At 41.0% G+C, this 23,096-nt stretch overlaps 1 protein-coding gene across 1 annotated transcript in view; it reads left to right on the top strand.

Moving 5' to 3' along the window:
* The window catches only part of CFAP47 (cilia and flagella associated protein 47), a 387,027-nt gene that overhangs the window by 46,349 nt on the left and 317,582 nt on the right, over positions 1–23,096 (top strand). Inside the window, exons 22-24 of the mRNA XM_015421363.1 lie at positions 10,775–10,946; positions 14,707–14,807; positions 15,739–15,901. Of these exons, the coding sequence (XP_015276849.1) occupies positions 10,775–10,946; positions 14,707–14,807; positions 15,739–15,901 (436 nt within the window). The remainder of the gene's footprint in view (positions 1–10,774; positions 10,947–14,706; positions 14,808–15,738; positions 15,902–23,096) is intronic.

Raw genomic sequence — 23,096 nt, 5'->3', positions numbered from 1 at the left:
CCTGCTATAGTCTGCCAACCTAGCAGTTCGAAAGCAAGAAATTGCAAGTAGATAAATAGGTACCACTTTGGTGGGAAGGTAACAGCATTCTGTGCACCTTGGTGTTTAGTCATGCCGGCCACATGACCACGGAAACGTCTTCGGACAGCGCTGGCTCTTAGGCTTTGAAAGGGAGATGAGCACCGCAACCCTAGAGTCGGATTCGACTGGCTTTCGAGCAAGGGAACCTTTACCTTTACTTTATAGTCTGGCAATCCATGGGCACAAGGGCCATGGATCTTTCTCATATACTCTGCCCATCAGCAGTCATTTCTGATCCTGGAAAATTTGCTTCCTGGGATTGTAGGTTCAGTAGCCATGCAGGGTGGGGAGGTGCACAGAGGAGGTGAAGGGGCAGTTTTATCCTTTCCTCCCTCTTCTGCGGTGGCTCAAGTGGTTAAGACACTGAACTGCAGGCTGTGGAAGGTCGGTAGTTCAGCAGTTCGAGACCCGAGTGTGCCGCATGACAGAGTGAGCTCCTGTCTCTAGTTCCAGCTCCTGCCAACCTAGCAGTTCGAAAGCAAGAAATTGCAAGTAGATAAATAGGTACCACTTCAGTGGGAAGGTAACAGCGTTCCGTGCACCTTGGTGTTTTGTCATGCTGGCCACATGACCACGGAAAATGTCTTCGGACAGCGCTGGCTCTTCAGCTTTGAAACAGAGATGAGCACCGCAACCCTAGAGTCGGATTCGACTGGCTTTCGAGCAAGGGAACCTTTACCTTTACCCTCTTCTGTGGGTTCTCTCCACAGTATACCTTTTAACCTGAGTGTGCTGTTAGTCCTCCGTGAGTCCTGTGGCCATAAGAATCACATATCCTAGATTTGGATGAGACTGCTGGGAGGAAGGGAATACAGAAAAGATATGTGACCATCAAAGCCTTCCTTTGATGGAGCAGTGGTTCCAACCCACTGTATGGATGCATGTCATTTTTATGTTATCGTTCCTCCGGGGGGGGGGGCATGGCTTAGTGGTAGACCATCTACTTGGCATGAAGAAGGTCCTAGGTTCAATCCATGGTCTCTCCAGTCAAGGGATCAGGTAATATGTAATTTGAAAGATCTCTCCAAAACACACTGAAGAGCCACTGCTAGTCTGACTAGACAATACTGACCTTGATGGACAAGTGGTCATCTGCTCATGTGTACACATTTTATCGTCACAAATATTCTGTGTGGGTAAATGGCTGAGGGATGGTGACATACTCAAGACTCCTTGCATATCTAATGGCTCAGAAGGGGTTTGAACCCAACTCTTTGTGGCCCAACTCCAATACAATTGTTCTGCCTTTTTCTAACACTGGACATTGAGGAAGGGGAGTATAAAAATTCTTTAAAAACATAAAAGGCAAAACGTTGGTTGATTGAGCTTTTACAGAGCAAGAATATATTTCGAAAAGAGCTAGAATAAAGAATTTAATAGTAGATGCATTTATGTTTTCTCACTCAGATCCCTTGAGATAAAGTGTTTGTTTACAAGAGTATTCGGTTACAACTGCATTTTCCTGAATATCATCTTTCAGTTTAAAATAATCATAAATATTGAGCAATCTTTTAAAATGTTTTCATTTCCCCTGAAGACAACCTGTCAGTTAAAATGAGAAACAGAAGAGTCCTGTCTGAAATTGTTTATTTAGATTTCTTTGAATTGGGAGTATAATAAAAAAGAGTAAATTGTGTTCCCTGTGCTCACTGTTGTGTGAAGTATGATTCATCCCTGGTGATGGTGTGTGTGTGAGTGTCTGCATTCATATATTTGAATTTTATGGAGTTTTGACATATCCTCCTTAGTAGAATGTGGGAAGGTACCTCTCAAGCTTCTGTTGACACAGTCAGCTAAAAGCAGGCTCCTGCATGTCTGAAGGGCAAGGTTGTCAACTCCAACTTGGGAAATTCCTGGAGATTTGGGGGAGGAGCCTGGGGAGGACAGAATTTGGAGAGGGGAGAGAACTTGAGGGGGGATGCAACAGCAGCTGGATTCACAGATGTGATTACTACTGAGTCAAAATGAGGGGCCTATTTTGAGAAAAAGGGATGCTCTGTTTATATGGTTTGTTGTAAAGTCAAATCTAATGGGCGTAACATTTTTATTTATCATTCTAAAAGGAGGCTAAGAGTCTTAATAACTCCTGGACACCATTTTGAGAACATTTGTATTATCTTCATGTAGGCTTCCCCCCTTTATTACTTGACAGTTTGAGTGATTGAACTAAGCTACTGGATGAGCTACACTGAGCACAATATTGCATCTGGGGCAATTGGCTCATTTTAAGGCAAGGCAGCTGTGTATATAGAATCTTCTGTGTTCACAGCTCTGAGCTCACCAAGAAATAATGCAACAGCTATTTGCTGGAAGCAGTATTGACTCCTACATAAAATGACCAATTTTGTAACCAAAATATGGTTCCTTGTAATGATGGAACTGAAGGGCCCATTTGGGAATGTGTGAAGCTCCCTCAGAAGCTAGTATAAAGAATGAAAGTGGGATCAGACAATTGCAATTTCTTCATAATCTGTAAAGCTTCAGGATTCAAAAACCTACAAGATTCAGAAGTCTAAAAGTACAAGATGAGGATTTTTTTGTTACTGATTCAAGACTTTTTGTCGATACTCAGCTCCTCAGATATAATTTTCATCAATACCTGCTTGAAATCTGGTTCCGGTGATGGTGGCGCGCTAGAGCAGACTCACCTCCCGGACCTCCTGGGGGTGAAGCTGCGCTCCAGCCGAAGGAGGGGGTGTGCAGGCTCACTACTCCCCCAGGGACCCGGCTGAAGAGACCCTGGCCATGGAGCTTCTGAGAGGTTGCCTCTTCGACGGCGCAATGCCGGAGAATTGAGGCACCCTCCGCTCTGATAGTTCTTTGTGCTGAGAGACCGAATGGACTAAGTGACGCTGACCGGGGCAAGCACAGGAGATCAAGCGTTAGAAATGGAGTGTAAACGAGGTCCGTGGACCGATTATGAACATTAGTCATTTAAGCATTGATTAAAAAGAAAAGAAGCTCCCCACTCCCACCCCACGGAACAGAAGATAAGGCGAGCGGGGGAGGGATGCCTCCCAAATGCATAGACTTTAGAGCGATTGAGGGGGGGAGCAGAAGCATAAATGGTTAAAACTGGTAAGGAGTACTTACACCAAGGCAAGTGCGGGCGTTTAAGTGCATATTCAGAGACTTTCAAAAAGTTTGCGAAAGTAAAGTGAAAAAGATGGCGGGGAAGAGGACGGAGAAAGAGAAGCATTTGAAATCAAAAGTAACTGAGAGCCCAAAACTGGAAGGATCCAACGAGCTGGCAAAGACTTTGGCAGACTCCATGCGCCACCTGTATTTAAGATGCGGGAAAAGTTAACAGAATATGTGACTCAGTTTGTAATGAGATTAATATGATTAAGACTAGATGTGTATTCAAGCTGATTAGAAGATCTCCTCTCTTGGGTTTTTAGTCAGTAGTGGGTATCTTTTCTTTATCCCCTTAAATGTAGTCCCCTCCCTTATTTCTGTTATAGTTTGTAGTTTTAATAAAAAATACAATTAAAAATTCCCCATTGGGGAGCAAAAAAAACACCTGATTTAAATCTGAAGGGCAAAAGTATTGCTTTTAATCTGCTTTATAGGCACCTGCTGGTTGTCTGCTGTATCTTCCTGAGGTGAAGCCAGCTTGAACCTTCTTTCTGTTTTTTTGCTTTCTTGAAAAACAGGTTTGTCTGCTTTTTCCCCAATTGCAAGAGCAATCGTTTTGCATCTGCTGTTGAAATGGCTGCCAACAGCAAAAGTTACTGAGCTAAATAAGCACCATTGTTATTTCAAGCTTCAGGTGGGTCAGCCATTTTAATCCGTGGTAATCCAATAGCACCTTAAAGAGTAGCAAGGTTTTCACAAAAGCTTATACCCAGAAAAATTTTGTGCTATTTTGTGCTTTAAGGTGCTATTAGTCTTTAAAAAATTAGTTAAACACTCATATAACATTGAAACCAGAGTTATTATCAAGGAAGAATACACAAAGAATGTTCCTGTCGCCAAAAGATATGAAAAGCTTCCATAGGTGACTGATGAAACTCTTAAAATTGCTAAAGATAGATGAGAAGCAAAAGTAAAAGATGAGAAATAGAATCAAATATCTAAATGCAGTGTTCCAGCAACTTACATGTGGAGAGAAAGAGAACTATTATAATATCCAGTATAAAGAAATAGGAGAGAACACAAAAATGAAGAACAAGAGATTTATTCCACAAAATCTAAGAAATCAAAAGGAAGTTTAAAGTACAGTTAGGCATGCTGAAAGATCAACACAGGAATACACTAACTAAACAGGACAAAATAAATACAAGATGGAAACAGTACAGTGAAGAACTATACAGTAGAGATGAAAGAATGACAGATTCCTTCCAAGAAGACTCTTTTAAAGGAGAACCGACAGTTTTAGAATGTGAAGTGACAGCTGCACTTAGAGCAATTGGGAGAAACAAATATCCAGTGTTGCCCTGCAAGGCGCTTATAGCGCTCTTATGGACTTATAGTATCATAAGTCTTATGGACTTATAGTTTCATAAGTGATAAAACTTGGACTATGCAAGTAGTGTGCAAAAGGGACTGAATTGTGTGGTGATCCAAAAATGATGCCAGTTACAGACACACACCCAGAAGAAAGAAGCCTTCCTGTGAGATGATGTGCCTATGGTTCCAGAGGTTACCTACCCTCTTACCTGCTGTAAGATGGACCAGCTCCCTAGTCACATGAAGCACTGAAAGCCAGACAGATGCCATGCCAAGGCAGAAGACCTAAAAACAAAGGATTCAAACTCCATGCGGAGTTTCCTTCCTTGCACGCAGGCAACATTCCCTTCCCCCACCCAGCCTCACCTAGCTGAAGCAGCAGCCATGAGACAATAGAGGAATGTTCATGACAATGACTCTGGCCGCATGAGTCATCACCCCTCCAGGTGCCACTGCCCTGCCCAGAGTTACTAGAGTTCAACATTGACCACTCCTTTAGACCCTTCCCCCTGAACCCAGTTCCAATCAGCTTGCTTTTGGGGACGGACTAATAGGAGGTGTGCCAAGGGAGGTGGCCCAGCCTAACCCATCCCCCAAGCCCCTAATAAAAGAGGGCAACCTGCCATGCTGTCTCTCCCTCCTGACCTATACACCCACCCTAACTCCATGACTCTCGGTTAGTGCTGCCAGAGTCTCCATGTGTTTCTGCTGGCTCAGTCAGGACACGACCCCATTACCCCAGAGTCTCCCTTATTTTTCCTAAGGATCGCTTCATCCAGCCGAGGACAGGTAAAGTATTACCCCTCAGTGAATTATCCTAATGTGAATGTGCTATCCTCTTCTCTCTAATTTTCCTAGATCTCTGTAATTGTGAGTGTGTTTGAATTATTGTATGCTTGTGAAATATCTTCAGTAAACGAAACCATTTTATGCTAAGTCAGTCTCAGAGTCTATTTCTGTTGCATCTGGAAGAAGTGGAACCCCTGTATATATAGGTGCTTGCTCCCTTATTTGCCTATTACCTTGCGTGATATTATAATTCCCCATAGTTATTAATAATTCGTGGCAATTTGACTAACACCAGGGGTAGGTGGGATATCAATAGATATCCAGGCCACAGTAATGGAGTCCATCAAAATCTTAGCAAGAATATGCCAACAAATATGGAAAACACAACAATGGCCAACAGACTGGAAATGTTCAATTTACATACCAATTCTGAAAAAGGGGGCATCAAAGGCTGCAGCAAGTATTGCACTAATTTCTCATGCAAACAAAGTGGTACTCAAAATCTTACAACAAAGACTGTTACCATATATGGAATGAGAAATGCTAGATGTTTAAACTGGATTCAGAAAAGGAAGAGGCACTAAAGATCATATTGCAAATTTACATTGGCTACTGGAACGTACAAGAGAATTTCAGAAGAAAACCAGTTTATATTTCATAGATTACAATAAAGGTTTTGACTGTATGGATCAGGAAAAGTTATGGATGGTTTTAAAAGAAAGGGGCGTGTCACAGCATCTGATTATTTTGATGCACCAGCTGTACTCTGGACAAGAGGCTTATGTTAGGACAGAATACAGAGAAACAGAAGGGTTTCCAGTTGGCAAAGGTGTCAGATGATGTATTTTATCTCTCTGTCTCTTCAATCTGTATGCAGAACATATCATAAGGAAAGATGGATTAGATTTAGATGAAGGTGGAGTGAAAATTGGTGGAAGGACTATTAACCATTTGAGAGATGCAGATTACACCACATTAATGCCATAGACAGTGAAGACACAGCTCCTGATGAAAGCGAAAGCAGAAAGTGCCAATGCAGGATTACAGCGGGACATCAAGAAGACAAAAGTAATGACTACTAGGGAGTTATACAGCTTTAAGGTTGACAATGAAGAAATTGAAATTGTTCAAGATTTTCTTTTACTTGGCTCCATCATCAACCAAGGGTAGATTGCAACCAATAAATTAGGAGGATATTGAGACTGAGAATGGCAGCCATGAAGGAGCTAGAAAAGATTCTTAAGTGTAGGGATGGTTCTTCGGGTTAGTAGAAAGGCAAAGCAGGGACTTGAGATCTCTCCTGCCTTGGATGGGGCTATATTTCCCTTGAAAAGCCAGGTTCACAGCTTTGGAGTGCCTCTTGACACAACAGTCACTTTAGACATCCAGATGGTTGCGGTGGTTCAGAGTGCCTTTGCCCAGCTTCTGTGGGTGCATCAGCTGTATTCATTCCTGTGTTAGTCAGATCTAGCTACAATGATCCATGCCTTAGTTACATCTAGACTGGTCTATTGCAATGTGCTCTAGCCAGGGCTACCCTTGAAGAGTATCTGGAGGCTGCAGCCAGTATAGAATTCTGAGGCTAGACTGCTGTTTGGCACCAAGTATCTACAGCAATTACACTACAGTATCTACAGCAATTATACTACACCAAGTATCTACAGCAATTATACTACACCAAGTATCTACAGCAATTATACTACAGCAATTACACTGGCTACCAATCTGCTCTTGAGCCCAATTCAAAGTGTTTCTTTTGTCCTTTAAAGCCCTTCATAGATTAGGATCGTTATATCTGAAGGGTTGTCTTCTCCCATATGTTCCTGCCCAGGAATTCAGATGACAGAAAAAGGCTCTCCTGATTGTCCCACCAATAAAAAAATCTTATCTGCTGGAAACATGAGAAAGGGCCTTTTTGGTGGCAGCCCCATCATTATGGAACAACCTCCCCAGGGAGGTGTGCCTTATTCCTCACTTTTGATCTTCAGGAGGCAGCTGAAGACAGTTTTATTTAGGACTGCATTTGACTAATTTAATTTTATTTATTGGTAGCTCTAATTGAATTTTGAACTATCGTATTTTATGTGTTTTATAAATGTTGTTTTATTTATATTGTAAGCCTCCTTGAGTGCCACAAGGTTAAAAGGAGTCTGAAAATATTTTAAATAAATAAAATATAGGGTTTTATGTATACCATTTTGAGTTTTTAAGGGGAAAGTGGTATAGAAATAAAATACTGAATATATTTTTCTTTGGTTTTGCCCTGTTCGTGACATATGGAATTTTTCCTTAACATGAACACCAACACTCATTCCAATATTTCTCCATGCAAGGCATATATCACATTACAGTATATTTTGCATTTTCTCCCCCTTGAAAGTATATTTGTGTGGGGGGTTGATGTGATATTTGAACTTGAAATATAGAATTGTGCTCTGATGTGTGTATTATTATTATTACTATTATTATTTATTATGAATGGTTGTTTTGGAGGGTGGAGTCTATGGCTTTGTACCTGTCTGAGGTCCCACGCCTCCTGAAACCTCACCCTCTCCAGGCTCCATCCCTCACATCTCCAGGAATTTCCCACCTGGAGTTGGCAACCCTATCTCCTTCCCAGCCAATCATCAACCTACCTTTATTTCCCCCTCACTCTTCAGCTTTCCACCCCCACACACACCTGCAGCCTCTTTTGTGCTCTGAAGCCCTGACTGCTACGTCACATTGGCTGTCATACGGGGGCCACCTCAGGAGCATATAAGGATACAGAGCCCACCATTTTCTCCAGGGAAACTGATCTCTGCCATCTGGAAAGCAGTTGTAATTCTGAGTGATCTCCAGCCCTCACCTGGAGATTGGACACATTTTACCTCAGAACAGCAAAACTGTTTAGAATGTTAGAGGCAAAAACCAATCAAGTCACATATGCAAATGACCTCTGTGTTCCGAGGCAGAGGCTAATGAGGCTGCATATGCAAATAACCTCTGTGTTCTGACTGGCTATGGGGGGGGAGAGGATTAGCAAAATGCTTAGAATGTTGGAGGCAGGACTCAGGGAAAGCAGCCAGTGGATAGGGAGACCCTCTGAATGACAGATCAGAGAGGGAACTGATTTTGGAGCGTGTGGAATGTTCTAGAGAAGTGCCACCACCATTCGGCTTTTATTTATAAGGGAGATGGTTTATGTGTTATAAGGCTATAAGCTGTGGCTGGGGCCACATCTGTTAATTTTCCTGTGGCACATGCTTTAGTGATAAGCACAGAATCTGATAGATGATGTTGAGGCTCTGGAAAATAGGCCATTCCCAAGAAAGGATCCTCCAGACTCTGTAACACATATATTCATATGCCTAGTCTATTACAACACTGCCATAAAATATCTATATATGTGAGATTTTTTGCTGGTGACTCTCTTATTAATGTTCCCTTAACTGCTCATCCCATTTAAGGATAAACTTGACAGATGTGTACTTGTTTCAGACACATATGTTAAGCTTTCTTTTCCATCTAATTGTAGTTTGGATCCTTGCCTATTGCTCATGGCCGCTAAATAGGCTCATTTGGGACAATTGCTGGTGGATATAACCAATGGCTCATTGGATGGAGAAGGAATTTTCTGTCTCCATCAAGAAAGTAGTGATTAGGCTTCTGACAGAGAAATATTCCAAAGGTGTTATGTTTTAGCTATTCATTTACTTCATTCATATATACACTGCCTTTCTCCCCAAAACGGCTTACATCATTCTCCTTTCCTCCATTAATCCTTGGAACAACCCTGCAAGGTATGTTAGACTGAAAGTGTGTGACTGGTTCAAGGTCACCCAGCAAGCTTCCATGGCTATTGGCCAGTGTTAACCTTGTCTTTTGGGGAAGTTGATTGGATGTGTGATGGCAGACCAGAATTTCCTGTGGCGAGGTATTGTTCCTTGACCCTTTTAACTTTGGCTTAAGTTTTACATTTAGTCTGGCAAGAGACAGGAGGAATGCTTCCCTGTTGATTCCCCTTTGTGAGATATGATGTCATGAATCGTGTTCTTGTACTGTTTGGGCCACAATGATAGGCAAGAGTTTGGTGTTAGTTTGGCTTCACTCCCCCCCCCCCAGAATACTCCTGAAAAGTTTTAATGGGAGATGCCTACTGTTTCCTGATAGATACATTGTGGATGAGGCTCTACAAGTTTCATGAAAACGTTGTCTAGGAACTCTGGGAATGACTGTCCAGCAATACATTTCTTTAAGATACCAGATGATTTCTTTAGGACATCAGTTCTAAAGGCATATTTTGGAAACCATAGTCAGGTACAGGAACAAACAGAAGTTGAATCCAGTCAAGATGGTGAATGCTGAATCAGAGGGCCAAGGTTTGGGTTGCATATGGTCTACCTGCCATTGCTAGGGATTCTGTGCATTGAGCAGATATGCAGAAAAACAAACCAGGATCACAGTGTAAAAACCTAATAACAAGATTTATGGCTACGGTATTTTATAATTAATAAAAATACAAATGGACCTTACACGTTACATAGAAAAATATTTTGCTGGCGAGTATTCGAGCAGGAGGCTTCCTACCTGATTAATGAAACATTAATGGACTGGCTTGCTTCTTGTGTAAAAGTTCAGTTGTAAATACAAGGGGGATAATTTCTGAGGAAGATCTACAATTAATAACCTGAGGAAGCTCAACTACAAAACAGGCTTACATCTAGATGCTCATCAACTTACTACAACTCATTACAGTTATCCCTTGCTGTTTGTGACCTCTGTAATGTGTTCTGTGTTGAGCTGTCTTTTAAAGATAATTCCAAACCTATATAGTTGGCAGGAAGAACCATATCAAACTAGCTGTGCTCCAACTACCGATTGCTGGTGAGCTTTCAAGTCCAATTTAAGATACTAATTCATGCCTTTGGAGATCTCTATGACCTGGCATCAGCATTTATTAGAAATTGCCTCTCCCTGTATGAGACCATTCAAGGTCATCTTCAGGAGCCCTGTTTTTGAAACCTTGTATTCAGGAGGCCAAGTAACTGGAATCACTATGAGTTTTTTTGAGAAAAGATGGAAGTAAAAGTATTTAAAACTGTTATTTGACCAAAGTGTGGTTCTTTACTCAGCTTCAAACAATGAGTTGGAAGTGAATCCACATATTTCAACAGTGTAGAGATTTGAACAAGTTTGTATACTTGCGGTATGTGAAATGGTTCCGGCAGAAATGGAAAAAAATAGCTTGTTTGAGGAATCCTTTTTTTAATATAAACTGCTGTAACCTTATTTATTTATTCATCCACTTATTTAGAATACTTATATACCTGCCTTTCTCCTTAGCATCTCAGAAGCCAAGGTGGGTAACAACAGTGTAAAACAATATAAATTTTCAAATAAACATTAAAACAACAGATTTACAAAGTAATCTAAAAACAATAATCACATAAACTCTACATTTGCCCTCTAGGTGGCAGCATATGATTTCAGTCTTCTAGTACATGTTAATGTCAGTAAGACTCTATCTTCATCTGATAATACAGTAACAAATACAAGTCCTGCTGGTTCAGCAAAGCATCTCATTGTCCCACATCCTCAAATGTTGACTATACCTACTCAACTTTGTAAAGTTCAAGCAACTGGTATGTAAACTTAACAAGCAAACTTAAATATATGTATAGAATTTGTTAGATAATCTGTTTTCAAGCAGTTTTTGAATTATGACAATAAAGATATGGGAGTCTTTAATGCAATCCAAAACGGACTCTCCTCAATTTTAACCCCCTCCTGTGGATCTTCAAAAACCGTGTCCTGTTCCTGCAGGTGCTATACAAACTATTTATATAATTCTGTGATCGTTGTTAGCTACGTTTTATTAACACCTAAGGGCAATGTTGTAGTGAGGGGAAAACCTGTAGAGTAAATGTGAGTGTGTATGTGTGTAATTTGTCTGTGTACATGGTATATAGAAATGGACTGTACCCAAAACATTCCTTGAAATGTATGGTTCTTCTCTTTACACACCTACCAGTTCCACAGTTTTTCACAGTCTTTTTCTTTAGGTTTCAAAAGTGATCTCCCAGAAACTCTACTAGTTATTTCTGTCCAATGAGGCAATCTATTTTTCCACCCTACATTTCTTCCTTGTCTTTGCTTAGGTCACCATCTGTTGTATGCTAATAGTCACCATTTTGTTTAATGCTCTCTGAGATATTGTATCCAAACTTTATTAAAATCCAAGCAGAGTAGATCTAACTGCCTTTTCTTCATCTAGAAAGCCAACTATCATCTTGAAAATGACATACAGTTACATTAGCATAATCTCTTTTTAGTGGGCATGTGTTGTCTTGCATTCCATTTGTTATTGTCTTACATTCTTGCTTTTTAATAATTCAAGTGTAATTAATATGATGAAGTCCCATCAGTTCTCTGAAATGTGTGGTGGATGGCCTATGTTGCCATTAACTTTGATTCCAATTGCAAATTTAAAATCTTTGCCAGCAGGATTTCTTAGTGTATACTTCAAGAAAACATACTGTCCTTCAAGTAAACACTCTCAAAATAATCTGTGTAATCTTAGTTTATAACATGTCACAGCCTGAGATAAAGCAATTTATATAATTTATATAAATATATATAATTTAGCTGTGGGAAACCTATGACAATGCAAAGACATCTACAAGAGCCAGTTTTTTATTTATTCAAAAGTATCATTTTGCTTCATCTTGATTGCTTGAAGACAGATATTGGCACTATCACTGCAGGGGTGTCTGGATATATGGACTCCAATTCCAGATGCTATGCCATCAGTGCCCTCAGAAGAAGAAGAGTTTGGATTTATACCCCACCCTTCACTCAGCGTCTCAGAGTGGCTTACAAACTCCTTTCCCTTCCCCTCCCCACAACAGACACCCTGTGAGGTAGGTGGGACTGAGAGAGCTCAGTTAACACCACCACAACTACTTTGACTTTGATAACGCTTTATATTTTCAGGTTAATGGCACAGCTGAAGGCATGTGCATGACCACAATATGCAAACATTTTCATGGCTGACTTAGATCAATGTTTCCTTAGCTCCTTGTCCATTTACTTGTGTTCTGTAGTTATGATTTATTGATGATGTTTTCATCACTTGGATTGATGGAAAGGAAGAGATTCCATTGCGACTCCAGTAATTTCCACTCCAATATCTACAACACAGACATCAAGTGCATTTCCTGGACACCACTATGCAGGGGACACATAAGCACTATCTTATATTCAAAATGCACTGACCATCAAACATACCTGTATGCTTCCAGCTACCTTTTGGAACATATAAAGCAATGCATAGTCTACATAGTCAAGCAGTGTGTTTCAGTTGTATTTGTTGCAGTTCCCGAGACAGAGACTCCCATTTGAAGGATTTACAAAAACATTTTTTTTGGATTTCAGTACACATCCACTAAAGTAAATAAGCAGATCAAAAGGCCAGACTGGTACCTAGAGTCAGCCTACTACACAACAGCCTCAAAGTAACTAACAGAACATCACTAGTTGTCAGCTACAACTCACAACTTAAACAACTTCAGTTGATCATCAATGACATACAGTTTCTTCTTGGATAAGGATATTTATCTTTCTCAGGCTTTGGGTGGCAGGTTTTCCCTTGCTTGCAGGTAGTCCCACAACTTAAAACAGGTTCTCACCAACAGACCCAGGAACCAAACCCTGTAGCAGACTTTGATGCCAACTTTGTTCCCATGTACACTTGGATAATACTATTATTGGACCGACTAACAGAAGCTACACCATCTTGCGCACATCCACTTATACATCATCCAATTTAATATATGCTATCATGTGCCACCAGTGCCATTCTACCTTCTGCAGTGGGCAACATGCTGGTCTGTGTGAGAGAATCAATGTACACAAATTGGAAGTAAGAAATCTCAACATTCAAAAACCAGGCTGGGAACATTTTAATCTCCCTTGACGTACAATTACAGACCTGAAAGTCACTGCTTTACTTTTAAAAAAGGAATATATAACCTGAAAGTGCTGAATTAGAACTCATCAAGTAACACTATGGGTGCGTTCAGACGGGGCGTTTCTGCCGGCATAAACGCGATCACACTTACCTCCATCTTCCGGATCCCTCCATTGGACGCCCGCTCACACGCTGCGGGCGTCGGCGTTTGTTTTTTTTAAAAGCACAGTTTGAGCATGTGCATAGGCAGCCATTCAGAGAATGGCGATCTTTGCGCATGCTCAACCCCCCTATTACATTTAAACTTTAAAGGTAAGCACTTACCTTTAAAGTTTAAATCCCAACCTGGCCTCCCTGTAGTCCCGGACTCCTCCAGGAAGTTAAACTATGGGCTTTAAAAACAAACAAACAAACCCCCCCCCCTCAGGGCGAAGCTTCGCCCGAGCGCATATCGCTTAGATTAAAAAAAAAATGGCGGGGGGAAGCCGGAAGCCTCAGGCTTCCGACGGAAGTATCTCTGTAACGGAGGAGAGTGATCAGACGCCGGGGTGCACCGTTTACAACCGTTGCACTCAGTTTACCACCACTTGGGACCTAGTGGCAGAGTGCAACGGTTTAAAGGGATTTACAACGGTTAGGAACGGGAGGCAGATGTTCGCCGTGTGAACGCCCGTAAGTACACCGGTTGGAACCGGCACCCTAACCGTTGTAAATCCCCCGTCTGAACGCACCCTATGTGACTTGGTTTGAGTTTTCCCATTTTTCCCCCAGACCACTAGAAAAACTGTCTGAAGAAACACAGGATAAACAAAAAACAAAACCACCAACAAAACCACACTGTGGTGAGCAACTACCTGCAAATGAAATTGGGTGTAAGGGAGGGAAGAAACTGGTGCAGTCAAAAAGCCAAGATGGAGCAAAAAACCTGGTATGGAAAAGCCCCTTGATAGGAAAGTAAGGATTAGATGCAAGTTGATTCATCAGCATCAGCATGTCTGGCCCATGAACTTCTCCTGTTAACCTCCACGAAAAGTGGTTCAGTTTGAAGGTGGTTTGTGGAAGACTTGATTGCACGAACCAAGGTTTGTAAACCATGTGAACCGGGCCCAGTTCGTGACAGATTTCAGTTTGTAACTCAGTTCGTTCCCATCCCTAGTTACGACTGCATCTCCTACCCCATTACCTTATCTCTGAGGTCTAGGTCAGAGCAGCCTCTACCAGGTACTAGTTTATCTTATTGAGTACAGCACTAAATCTACTTTAAGTAGGCATGTACATTCTTTACCTAGCATCATTTATTATATTAGCAGAGTTCCGGCAGAATTCAGGAGTTCAGGGGTTTTAAGGCACACAAAATAAAAAGCTGCTTTTGTTTAATTTCCCGTAATACTTATAGAAGCATTTATAAATGTGTCTGCTTCTTTTCTATGCAGTGTTGCAGCCACCGCTAGAACTTTATTATCAAGATCTAACATTTCAGTGTAACTTAAGAACTATCCACTTGGGTATTGCACATGACAGTAATTCCATAAAGGTAGGTAGAGTGCTTTTAAACTGATTGTTCTTGAATATCTTTTGCTTTACTGATGCAACTTTAAATAGCAATGTTGCCAAAACTCATAATTACCCGGTTATTATATGAGTTTGATCAACTTATAATGCCTGGCTGAGATGCAGATCAAGTGCCATTTCTCCCAAAATGTGTTAACCATCTTGGAATATAAAATGAGATTCAGCATACTTAGTCGGTGTTTAGTTAACCAGCCTACCAACAGCTTTTGCTGTGTTGTTGTTGTTCTGTTGACTCCCTTGTCCTCAGAAAACTGTCTGGTTGGTGTGAAACTAACCAAAAGGGTTTGTGGTTTACAAAACAATACCATGCTGCATGAACAAATAATCTAATTGATTTGGGAGTCATTCTACATTCAACAGTCAGATCTCATGAACACCCAATATAATGTTACGTACCTCACCTGTGGATATATGATTTACGATTCACTAAATTAATCAAAATATAGCAAAAGTAATGCTGATTTTTAAAAAGGGACCAGGAGAGAGGAATGAAAGTACATGGCTGTGTAACCTGTATTGGAGTTAAATTGGTGGAAAGCTTTGTTAAAGATAGAATTTACCAGGCACAAAAGAGATGAACCTTGAAGTGGCCAGGTTTACAGATAACAGCAAATTATTCTGTATGGTAACAACTAGGGAAGTACAGATTCCTCTGGTTGTGTTCTGATTAGGATTTGTTCCATATTTAATCCAGAAGATTAAGTCTGACTGAATTTGACACAATTGACCACTCCATTCTTATCCACCATCTTGAATATGGAGTTGGTATTAAGGGAACGTGAACATTTTGAATGTGTCTTTCAGGTGGTGATTGTTAATAATAAACAGAGTTGTTGATCTTGTGCTAGTCATGAAATGATGATGCCGTTGGTTTTCCCTGCATCTTTCTGCAGAAGCTGCATCTGAACAACATCTCAAAGCAACAGCTTATGTGGAAATTAGATCTCGATGCTGCAGGCAAAGCAGTAGATGATGGCTTCTTCAAGTTTAGTTTACAGTTTGGTACTCTCAGTCCAGGCGAACGTACTGTTGTTACTATATCATTCTGTCCACCTGGTAAGTATTTTTTCTCTGTATTTGTTTGGTGTACATATTATTTAAAATGGATATTGTAGATCAGGGGTACCCAAAGTGGTGACTGTGAATGCTGTGGAGTGTGCTGACACCTTTCCTTAGGCCCGCCAAGTGTTTTTAGATAGTGTGTGCAGCCAGATGGCAATTCTGTCCAGCAGAGCTTCTCTGCTACCAGCTGTGTATGCAAGAAAATGTTTTAAAACAATATGTTCATTTTAAAAGACATCCTGTACAGAGCTTCTAACTGGAATGTAGAAGATTTACTATTAGAGTTATGCATAACCTGATCAGAGGAAAAGGTATAATCCCCCTTGGTCATCCAACCCCTTGTAGTCTTTAAGAATAACCAAACCCTGTCTCTAAGAAGTTGGGCCAACTTGACACCTGCTAAGTTAACCTTACTATCTTTTGACTGTTGCCTTTATACAAAAGGAGAATCCAGATCCATCTCTCCTCTCCAAAACTTGGACCCCAACATCCCTTGACCCAACTCTGGCACTAAAATCCCTGCACAGTAACAGTGGAAATCCCTGCACAGTAACAGTGGAACTCCAGGGTGGAGGGATGTTAAGTTATCCAAAAATCTTCCAACCTGGTCCAATTACAGTGGGAGATGGTGGAACGTATACTGTAATAATAAGCAATGAAAAGTTAGAAGCTTGGAGGAGGGTTTCCAAGGCCATGGTGGGTAGCTGGGAAGCAGAGACTGTTTCACCTCCAAGGTAGTGGAGCCCAGACATGAGATACCAGTTCATCGTCTATCTACAGAAGTAGAAGAGATTGGATTTATACCCCACCCTTCACTACCTGAAGGAGTCTCAGAGTGGCTTACAATCCCTTTCTGTTCCCCTCCCCACAACCGACAGTCTGTGAGGTAGGCAGGGCTGAGAGCGTTCTTTCAAGGACTGCTCTTGAAAGAACAGCTCTGAGAGAACTTGTGATTGACCCAAGGTCACACCAGCAGCTGCATGTGGGGGAGTGGGGAATCAAACCTGGTGCTCCTAACCACTACACCAAACTGTTAGCAGGGATGGGCATGGTCAATAAACACTAGCAAAAAAGATCATCTATAACTCAAATTGCTTGCAGTAAAATACAATCAGATTGTATTTTACTGCAAGCAATGTGTGAAAAAAATTAAATAACTTGAGGGATTAGCCCTTAGAACCCTTTCCAGCTACATTCTAGGGAAGTATATGAAACTCCATGCTTCAAGGGTCAGAGAGTCATTCCTCTACAACTTGTGTGTCTCCTAGATCATGTATACTAAAATTGCTAACCATAGACATTTCTGCATGTTTTTCCCCATTGGTTCTGGCTGCCATATGGCTTCTGGCCTTCATACTGATTCAGCTTACCCTCTGATTTTCACATGCAATTTTGTGCCTTTATTTTTCACTTTGCCCCCCCCCCCTTTCCTGGTTCTTTTGAGACCATTTTACTCTGATTCTTTTCTGGAAGCCAATTTTGAGTCGGCTTTTACCTCATGTGTAAAGTTTCTGTTGGTTTTCTTTGTCCTGCCCATTCCCATCCACCTCTAGTGGTCTGTCATCATCAAACCACTCTTTCTCTTTCCCCGTGTCCTGAAGATGAATGGTTTTATTGTGGACTTCATTAAAAAACAACACTAAAATATTGATATATCAGTATAGTGTCGTAATGATAATTTAAGCGGGTTCTTTAAATTCCCAGCTTTCATTAAAAAAAAAGGAAATCACTAGCTGCTTCCCTTGTGGAGATACAAGAACAAAAAGGCATTTCTCTGGAGGGGAGAGGCTAGAGAACCACTTTTTTAAAAAACGAAAGCTGGGAATTAAAAAAAAACTGCTTGAACTATCACTACAAACCTATGTTACTATATTAACATTTTTGTGTTTTTTAAAGTAGCCATTATATCAATATAAAAAGGTAAAGGTTCCCTTGCTCGAAACCAGTCGAATCCGACTCTAGGGTTGCGGTGCTCATCTCCATTTCAAAGCCAAAGAGCCAGCGCTGTCCGAAGACGTTTCCATGGTCATGTGGCCGGCATGACTAAACACCAAGGCGCACGGAACGCTGTTACCTTCCCACCAAAGTGGTCCCTATTTATCTACTTGCAATTTCTTGCTTTCGAACTTTTGAACTGCTAGGTTGGCAGGAGCTGGAACTAGAGATGGGAGCTCACTCCATTATGCGGCACCCGGGTCTTGAACTGCTGAACTACTGACCTTCCACAGCCTGCAGTTCAGTGTCTTAACCACTTGAGCCACCACAGCTCAAGATAAGCATGCACAAAAATTAAAATGGGGTGTTTTTTTTGCTGTGATGCCACTAACAACAACAGTGCCCTCCCTTGAAAATTCTCACTATTTAAGGCATGTGTGGAAGACAATAAACTGACCCCAGAACTATGAAAATGCAGAGGGAGGGCAAACTGAAGAAATGAGCTCAAACTGATTCCAATGCTTGTGGATCAAAGTGTCAGCAAAATCAGGAGTAAATTGAGCGTATGGAAAAGCCTTACCTTATGGTTAGCCTTTTGGCTAAGATCAAGAGTAGTATCTGTTCTGTTCAATGCAATATATGATACATCCTCTATTTTTAGAAATATATATAGATTGAAAGGTAGAATCTTAACTATGAGAAACAGTAGCAGGCTTTTTTTCTGAAATGTGTTGGACAAGCTTACCCATTTTATTTAAAAGAAAAAAATATTATTTTCCAAGGAAGACAAATGTTAGCAGTTACGTATTCATTAACCTGGCATGGTGGTGGACCAAACAGCACTTGTTGAGGTTTAAAGGAATTACAATGACTGCTGTTCCAACATCTTATGAAAGATAGGCTATTTGTAGTGGATCTTCTTTCTTATATATATAAGAAATTGTGAGAGAGCACATTAGTTTTGTTTTGAACAGCCCGTCCAAGATTATTCAGCTTTGAGTGTCTGTTCTTTGAGCTTAAGGGCAAGCATGAAGCTTGCCCTGGAAAAGTGCCTGAAAGTTATTTTATATTCTGAAAGGTTTTACACCTATTATTGTTTTATATTGTGTTGGCTACAAAGTATTCTTCCCGAGGCCAGAGCAAACGTTGAATTAGTGTCTACCAATCTAGGAAGCCTTTCTGTAGAAACCATTGTAAAACGTATGTTTTTCTTATATGAAACAAGATGTTTTTGAAGGTATCAAGTAGCTTTAATTTAAAGATCCTGGAATCTTTAGTTTGGAAACACTCATTTAGCCAAGTGAAATTAAATGAATGTTGAATGAAATGAATTTTGGCCTATTTCTAATTCTCAGCGAACAGATGTCCCTACCACAGTTATCTCCATTATCGGCAGACATATTTCCAACCTTGTTGGCAGGCTAGAGGACCAAATGGCTAAAAGGACAAAATCTAATCACTTGCCTCTGGGGTGTGTGGCCTTTCCAGATTTTTATGTGAAGCAAATTGTGTAATTGGGGAAGAAGTTTGTGCAGCTGTGATTGCTTGTAGTGCAGTAAATATCCTTTATAATTTTATCTTGCCCTTTTAATTCACCTCAAATGATCTCCGAAAGTTGTCCATGTGAGCAGAAATACATGGTAATGCCCTTCATAGAATTAAACCTAGTTTTTGTTTCCTAAAGGCTGGAGATTTAAGGAAATAGTTCCTTGAGCTTTTATTGGCACCTCAGTAGAACTGTTAGAAGAGTTTGATATGCTTCGTCTTGGATTATCATGTGACAAACCAAAGCATTGTGATTTTTATTTCATATTTCTTGCTAGTCTTGAAATTGCCCTTTTCAAAATAACAAGATATCTGATCCTCCTAAAGAAGTTATTTAGAACTGTCTGTCTGAAAGTAGCTTTTGTGACTATCAGTAGACAAACAAGCCTCATAGAAAAGGTAATGAGAAAGCTTATGTACAAAAATAAAGTCAAACCAAGTTTAGTCCCATTTTTTTCAGTTGCATATAGCAAGGGTTACTGAATAACATTATTTCCGATAATGTATTCTGAGTGATGTGATGTTAGGTGCAGTGCTGTGGCATGTAGCCAGATAGCAAAAACCAAAACCCTACTGTTACTGTCATTATGTAACTTATGTTTTCATTCTATGGCAGGGGCACTGTGTGCGTATGGAGGGTGTGTGTGAGCTCTGCCCTTCAATTACAGCCTTGATCCCAAAGCCTTAGATCAGGAGGTAAGGGAATTTATGGGCAACCTTGTCCTCCTCTTCCTCTTAATCCCATGTAGCACTGCCTGGAGCAGGTGAACAGTTGAATCCTCTTCAGTTGTCTCCCATGATCCTTAGGGTTGCTGACAGGCCTGGAGGGAAAAAAATGTTCTGCCCTTTTTAATAAAGGCTTAATGTGATGTCATTTACCAAGTAATGTTTCTTTCTTTTATGCCATGAAAAGTTTCAACTGTCTTTCCCCACACATTATGCCTGTATTAAAGGGACAGGACATTTATCTCTAGGCAAGAGGGTTACTTTAGAGTTCATCTTCATGCCTTCTGTGCAGTTCCACATGGGACTGTGCTCGCAGAAGCTAGCCATGGAGAAGAAAATTCACAAGATTTCTAGCTCTTTCTAAGGCTATAGGAGTATCCCCCCTCTGGCAGACACCAATGTTTCCCCACCCAAATCAGCATCAGCACTTGACGGGGGCGGGGAGAGTGCTTTCCCCTCAGTTTTCTTTTTGCTGTTACAGAGAAAGGACCCTCTCTGTTTAGCTCTTTGTTTTTTCCTCAGAGAAATTTTTGGTGAAATAAACTTTCTGTTCTTTTCCATCAGAATGGCTTTAAGAAGTGTGGGGAGTGTGGGACAAAAATGACCCAATTTGATGACTATGAGTGTTGTCTGACTGGTCTGGGTGAGTCCCACAGCATTGCAGCATGTCCTGTATGCTGTAAGTCACCTGAAGGCCCACCCAGAAAAAGGGTGTCTCATTTTAAAGCTTTCCTTTGGGAAAAAATACTGGGAGCCTTGGATACAAACCAGCCTTATTGGAGGGTCAGAGAACCAGAGGCTTGGGTCCATACTCTGTCCTTGGGGTCAGTACCCTCTGGATCCCTATCGGAACCAGAAACATCTTTTGGGATCCTGTGGAATCCTGGCTTGTAAAATTACTGTGAGGAGGGATGGGAACAGAAAACTCTCTGCAAAAAGTAGGAAGGCTTGCCTTTGCAGGGCAAAGTCCTGCAGCAAATTTTTCCCTACTGAAAGGAATATCTTGGGCAATAGATTTCTCGTCTTGTATATTTGTTTATCCTATGGCAGAGTTATACACAGGAAGCATATAACAATATAAAATATATAACCAAACAGATATACCGGGTATGCAGACCGATTGGGTAGTCCCCCTAAATATTAATATCTAAATTTTCATTCCACTGAATCACAGCTGGGGAGAGTTCAAAGAACTCTGTCGCATCTCCCTGGAAAGCACAATGCTCACATTCCTGTGACAGATGGAAAATAGTTTGGCAGGCTACACCATAATTGCACTGGGGTCTTGGTATTTTGGTATTTTGCCCCATTTAAACAACGGATCTGCACAACTGCCAAAGCCTGTTTGTATTCTGTTAGCCATCTTCCATACTTTATGTGGCAAGTCAAATCCTGTGGGCCTCTTGTTGGTGTTTATCAGGTTATGGATATTGGGTGAAAATGATTGCATCCATGTTTGCAACCATTCATTCCCTAGATTGAAATTTTGTGATTGCAGGATTTGTGCAGATCTTATGGCTGGATGTTGGGATCCTAGTCCAGATAGGCCCATGTCATCCATGTCTCTGTGAATGAGCAACTCTGTTTTCAGTTATCTTTTTATATTCACAAAGAAGAACATCTTGTCTTTGCAGATGTGGGGGAGTAATGTGGCACAATGCAGGTAGCCAATAGGTCAGAGTGGGTTTAATACATTCGCGGATGATTTTCATTGTTATATTGATTTGGATGTCAAGTTTGTGGACATGGGGGCTGTTGAGCCACACTGAAGCACCATATTTCGCAGTACTATACACCAGCCCCAAAGCTGAGCATCTAAGTGTAGCAGATGCACCTGAAGTTGTATTGCATAATTTTTGAAGAATGTTGTTTTGCGTGCATTTTTCCACTGCTACATTGATAAGATGGTATTTATAGCTCAAGGTCCTGTCCAGGGTAATGCCAAGGTCCTTAGGTGTATGGTTGTGTGTAAGTTGGGTGCCTTTAAGGTATACATTCAGTTCATGGTTGGCAAGATTGTTATTGAGAGGGAAATGTGAACATTCTATTTTTCCTGGACTTGGAATAAACCGCTGTTTGCGGTAGTAGTCAGCCAAAATTTTGAGGTCCCTAGTCAGTATTTCCTCTGTCCTTTCAACTGTTTTGTGCCTTCCTGCAGTCACCATGTCATCAGCATAGGCAAACTTGCTGGATATCGTCTCGGGAATGTCAGAGATGTATAGATTGAAAAGAACTGGAGCAAGGACCCTGGGGTAGTCCGTTATTCAGTTTCTTCTGCTTGCTGGTTGACTGACCCATAATTACATAATTACTTGGAAAATTCTATCACTCAGCATGTCACTGATTCTGTTCAGGATTAATCTCTCGAGGTGTTTATAAAAAGAGCTCTGAAGAGAAATGGCTCTGTAACTTTCTACCAGATGCTTTGGTTTTCCAGGTTTCAGAATAGCAACTGTCTTTGCGTTCTTGAATTCCCCTGGGAGTCTTCCTGTTCTCATGATATCGGCAAGAAACTTTGTGAGCCACTTCTTAGTGAATATGCCACTGTTGATCAGGAAGTCATTATGGATGCAGTGAAAGCCTGGTGCCTATCTGCTCTTGATGTCCTTCAATGCCTTTTTGAAAAGTACTGAGAAGTGTTGAGTGATTTCAGCAAAGTACTTTTATTCGGATAGAACACGACAACGAAAGCCGGCTCGCAGGCCGGTTTATATGCACAGAAAACCCACCACCAAAACATCTTGATGTCCTTCAATGCCTTTTTGAAAAGTACTGAGAAGTGTTGAGTGATTTCAGCAAAGTACTTTTATTCGGATAGAACACGACAACGAAAGCCGGCTCGCAGGCCGGTTTATATGCACAGAAAACCCACCACCAAAACACACCCCCTACTTCCCTATAGGCTATATACAGTAGCCGAGAGTCCCATAGGCTCTCGGCTGCGGACCTGGCCCTCTGATAGGTGCGGGCTAGGATCCGCTCG

Source organism: Gekko japonicus, unplaced genomic scaffold, assembly GCF_001447785.1.
Source record: "Gekko japonicus isolate JY-2015 unplaced genomic scaffold, Gekko_japonicus_V1.1 scaffold625, whole genome shotgun sequence".
Taxonomy (NCBI): Eukaryota; Metazoa; Chordata; class Lepidosauria; order Squamata; family Gekkonidae; genus Gekko; species Gekko japonicus.
This window is presented reverse-complemented; position numbering and strand designations above follow the sequence as displayed.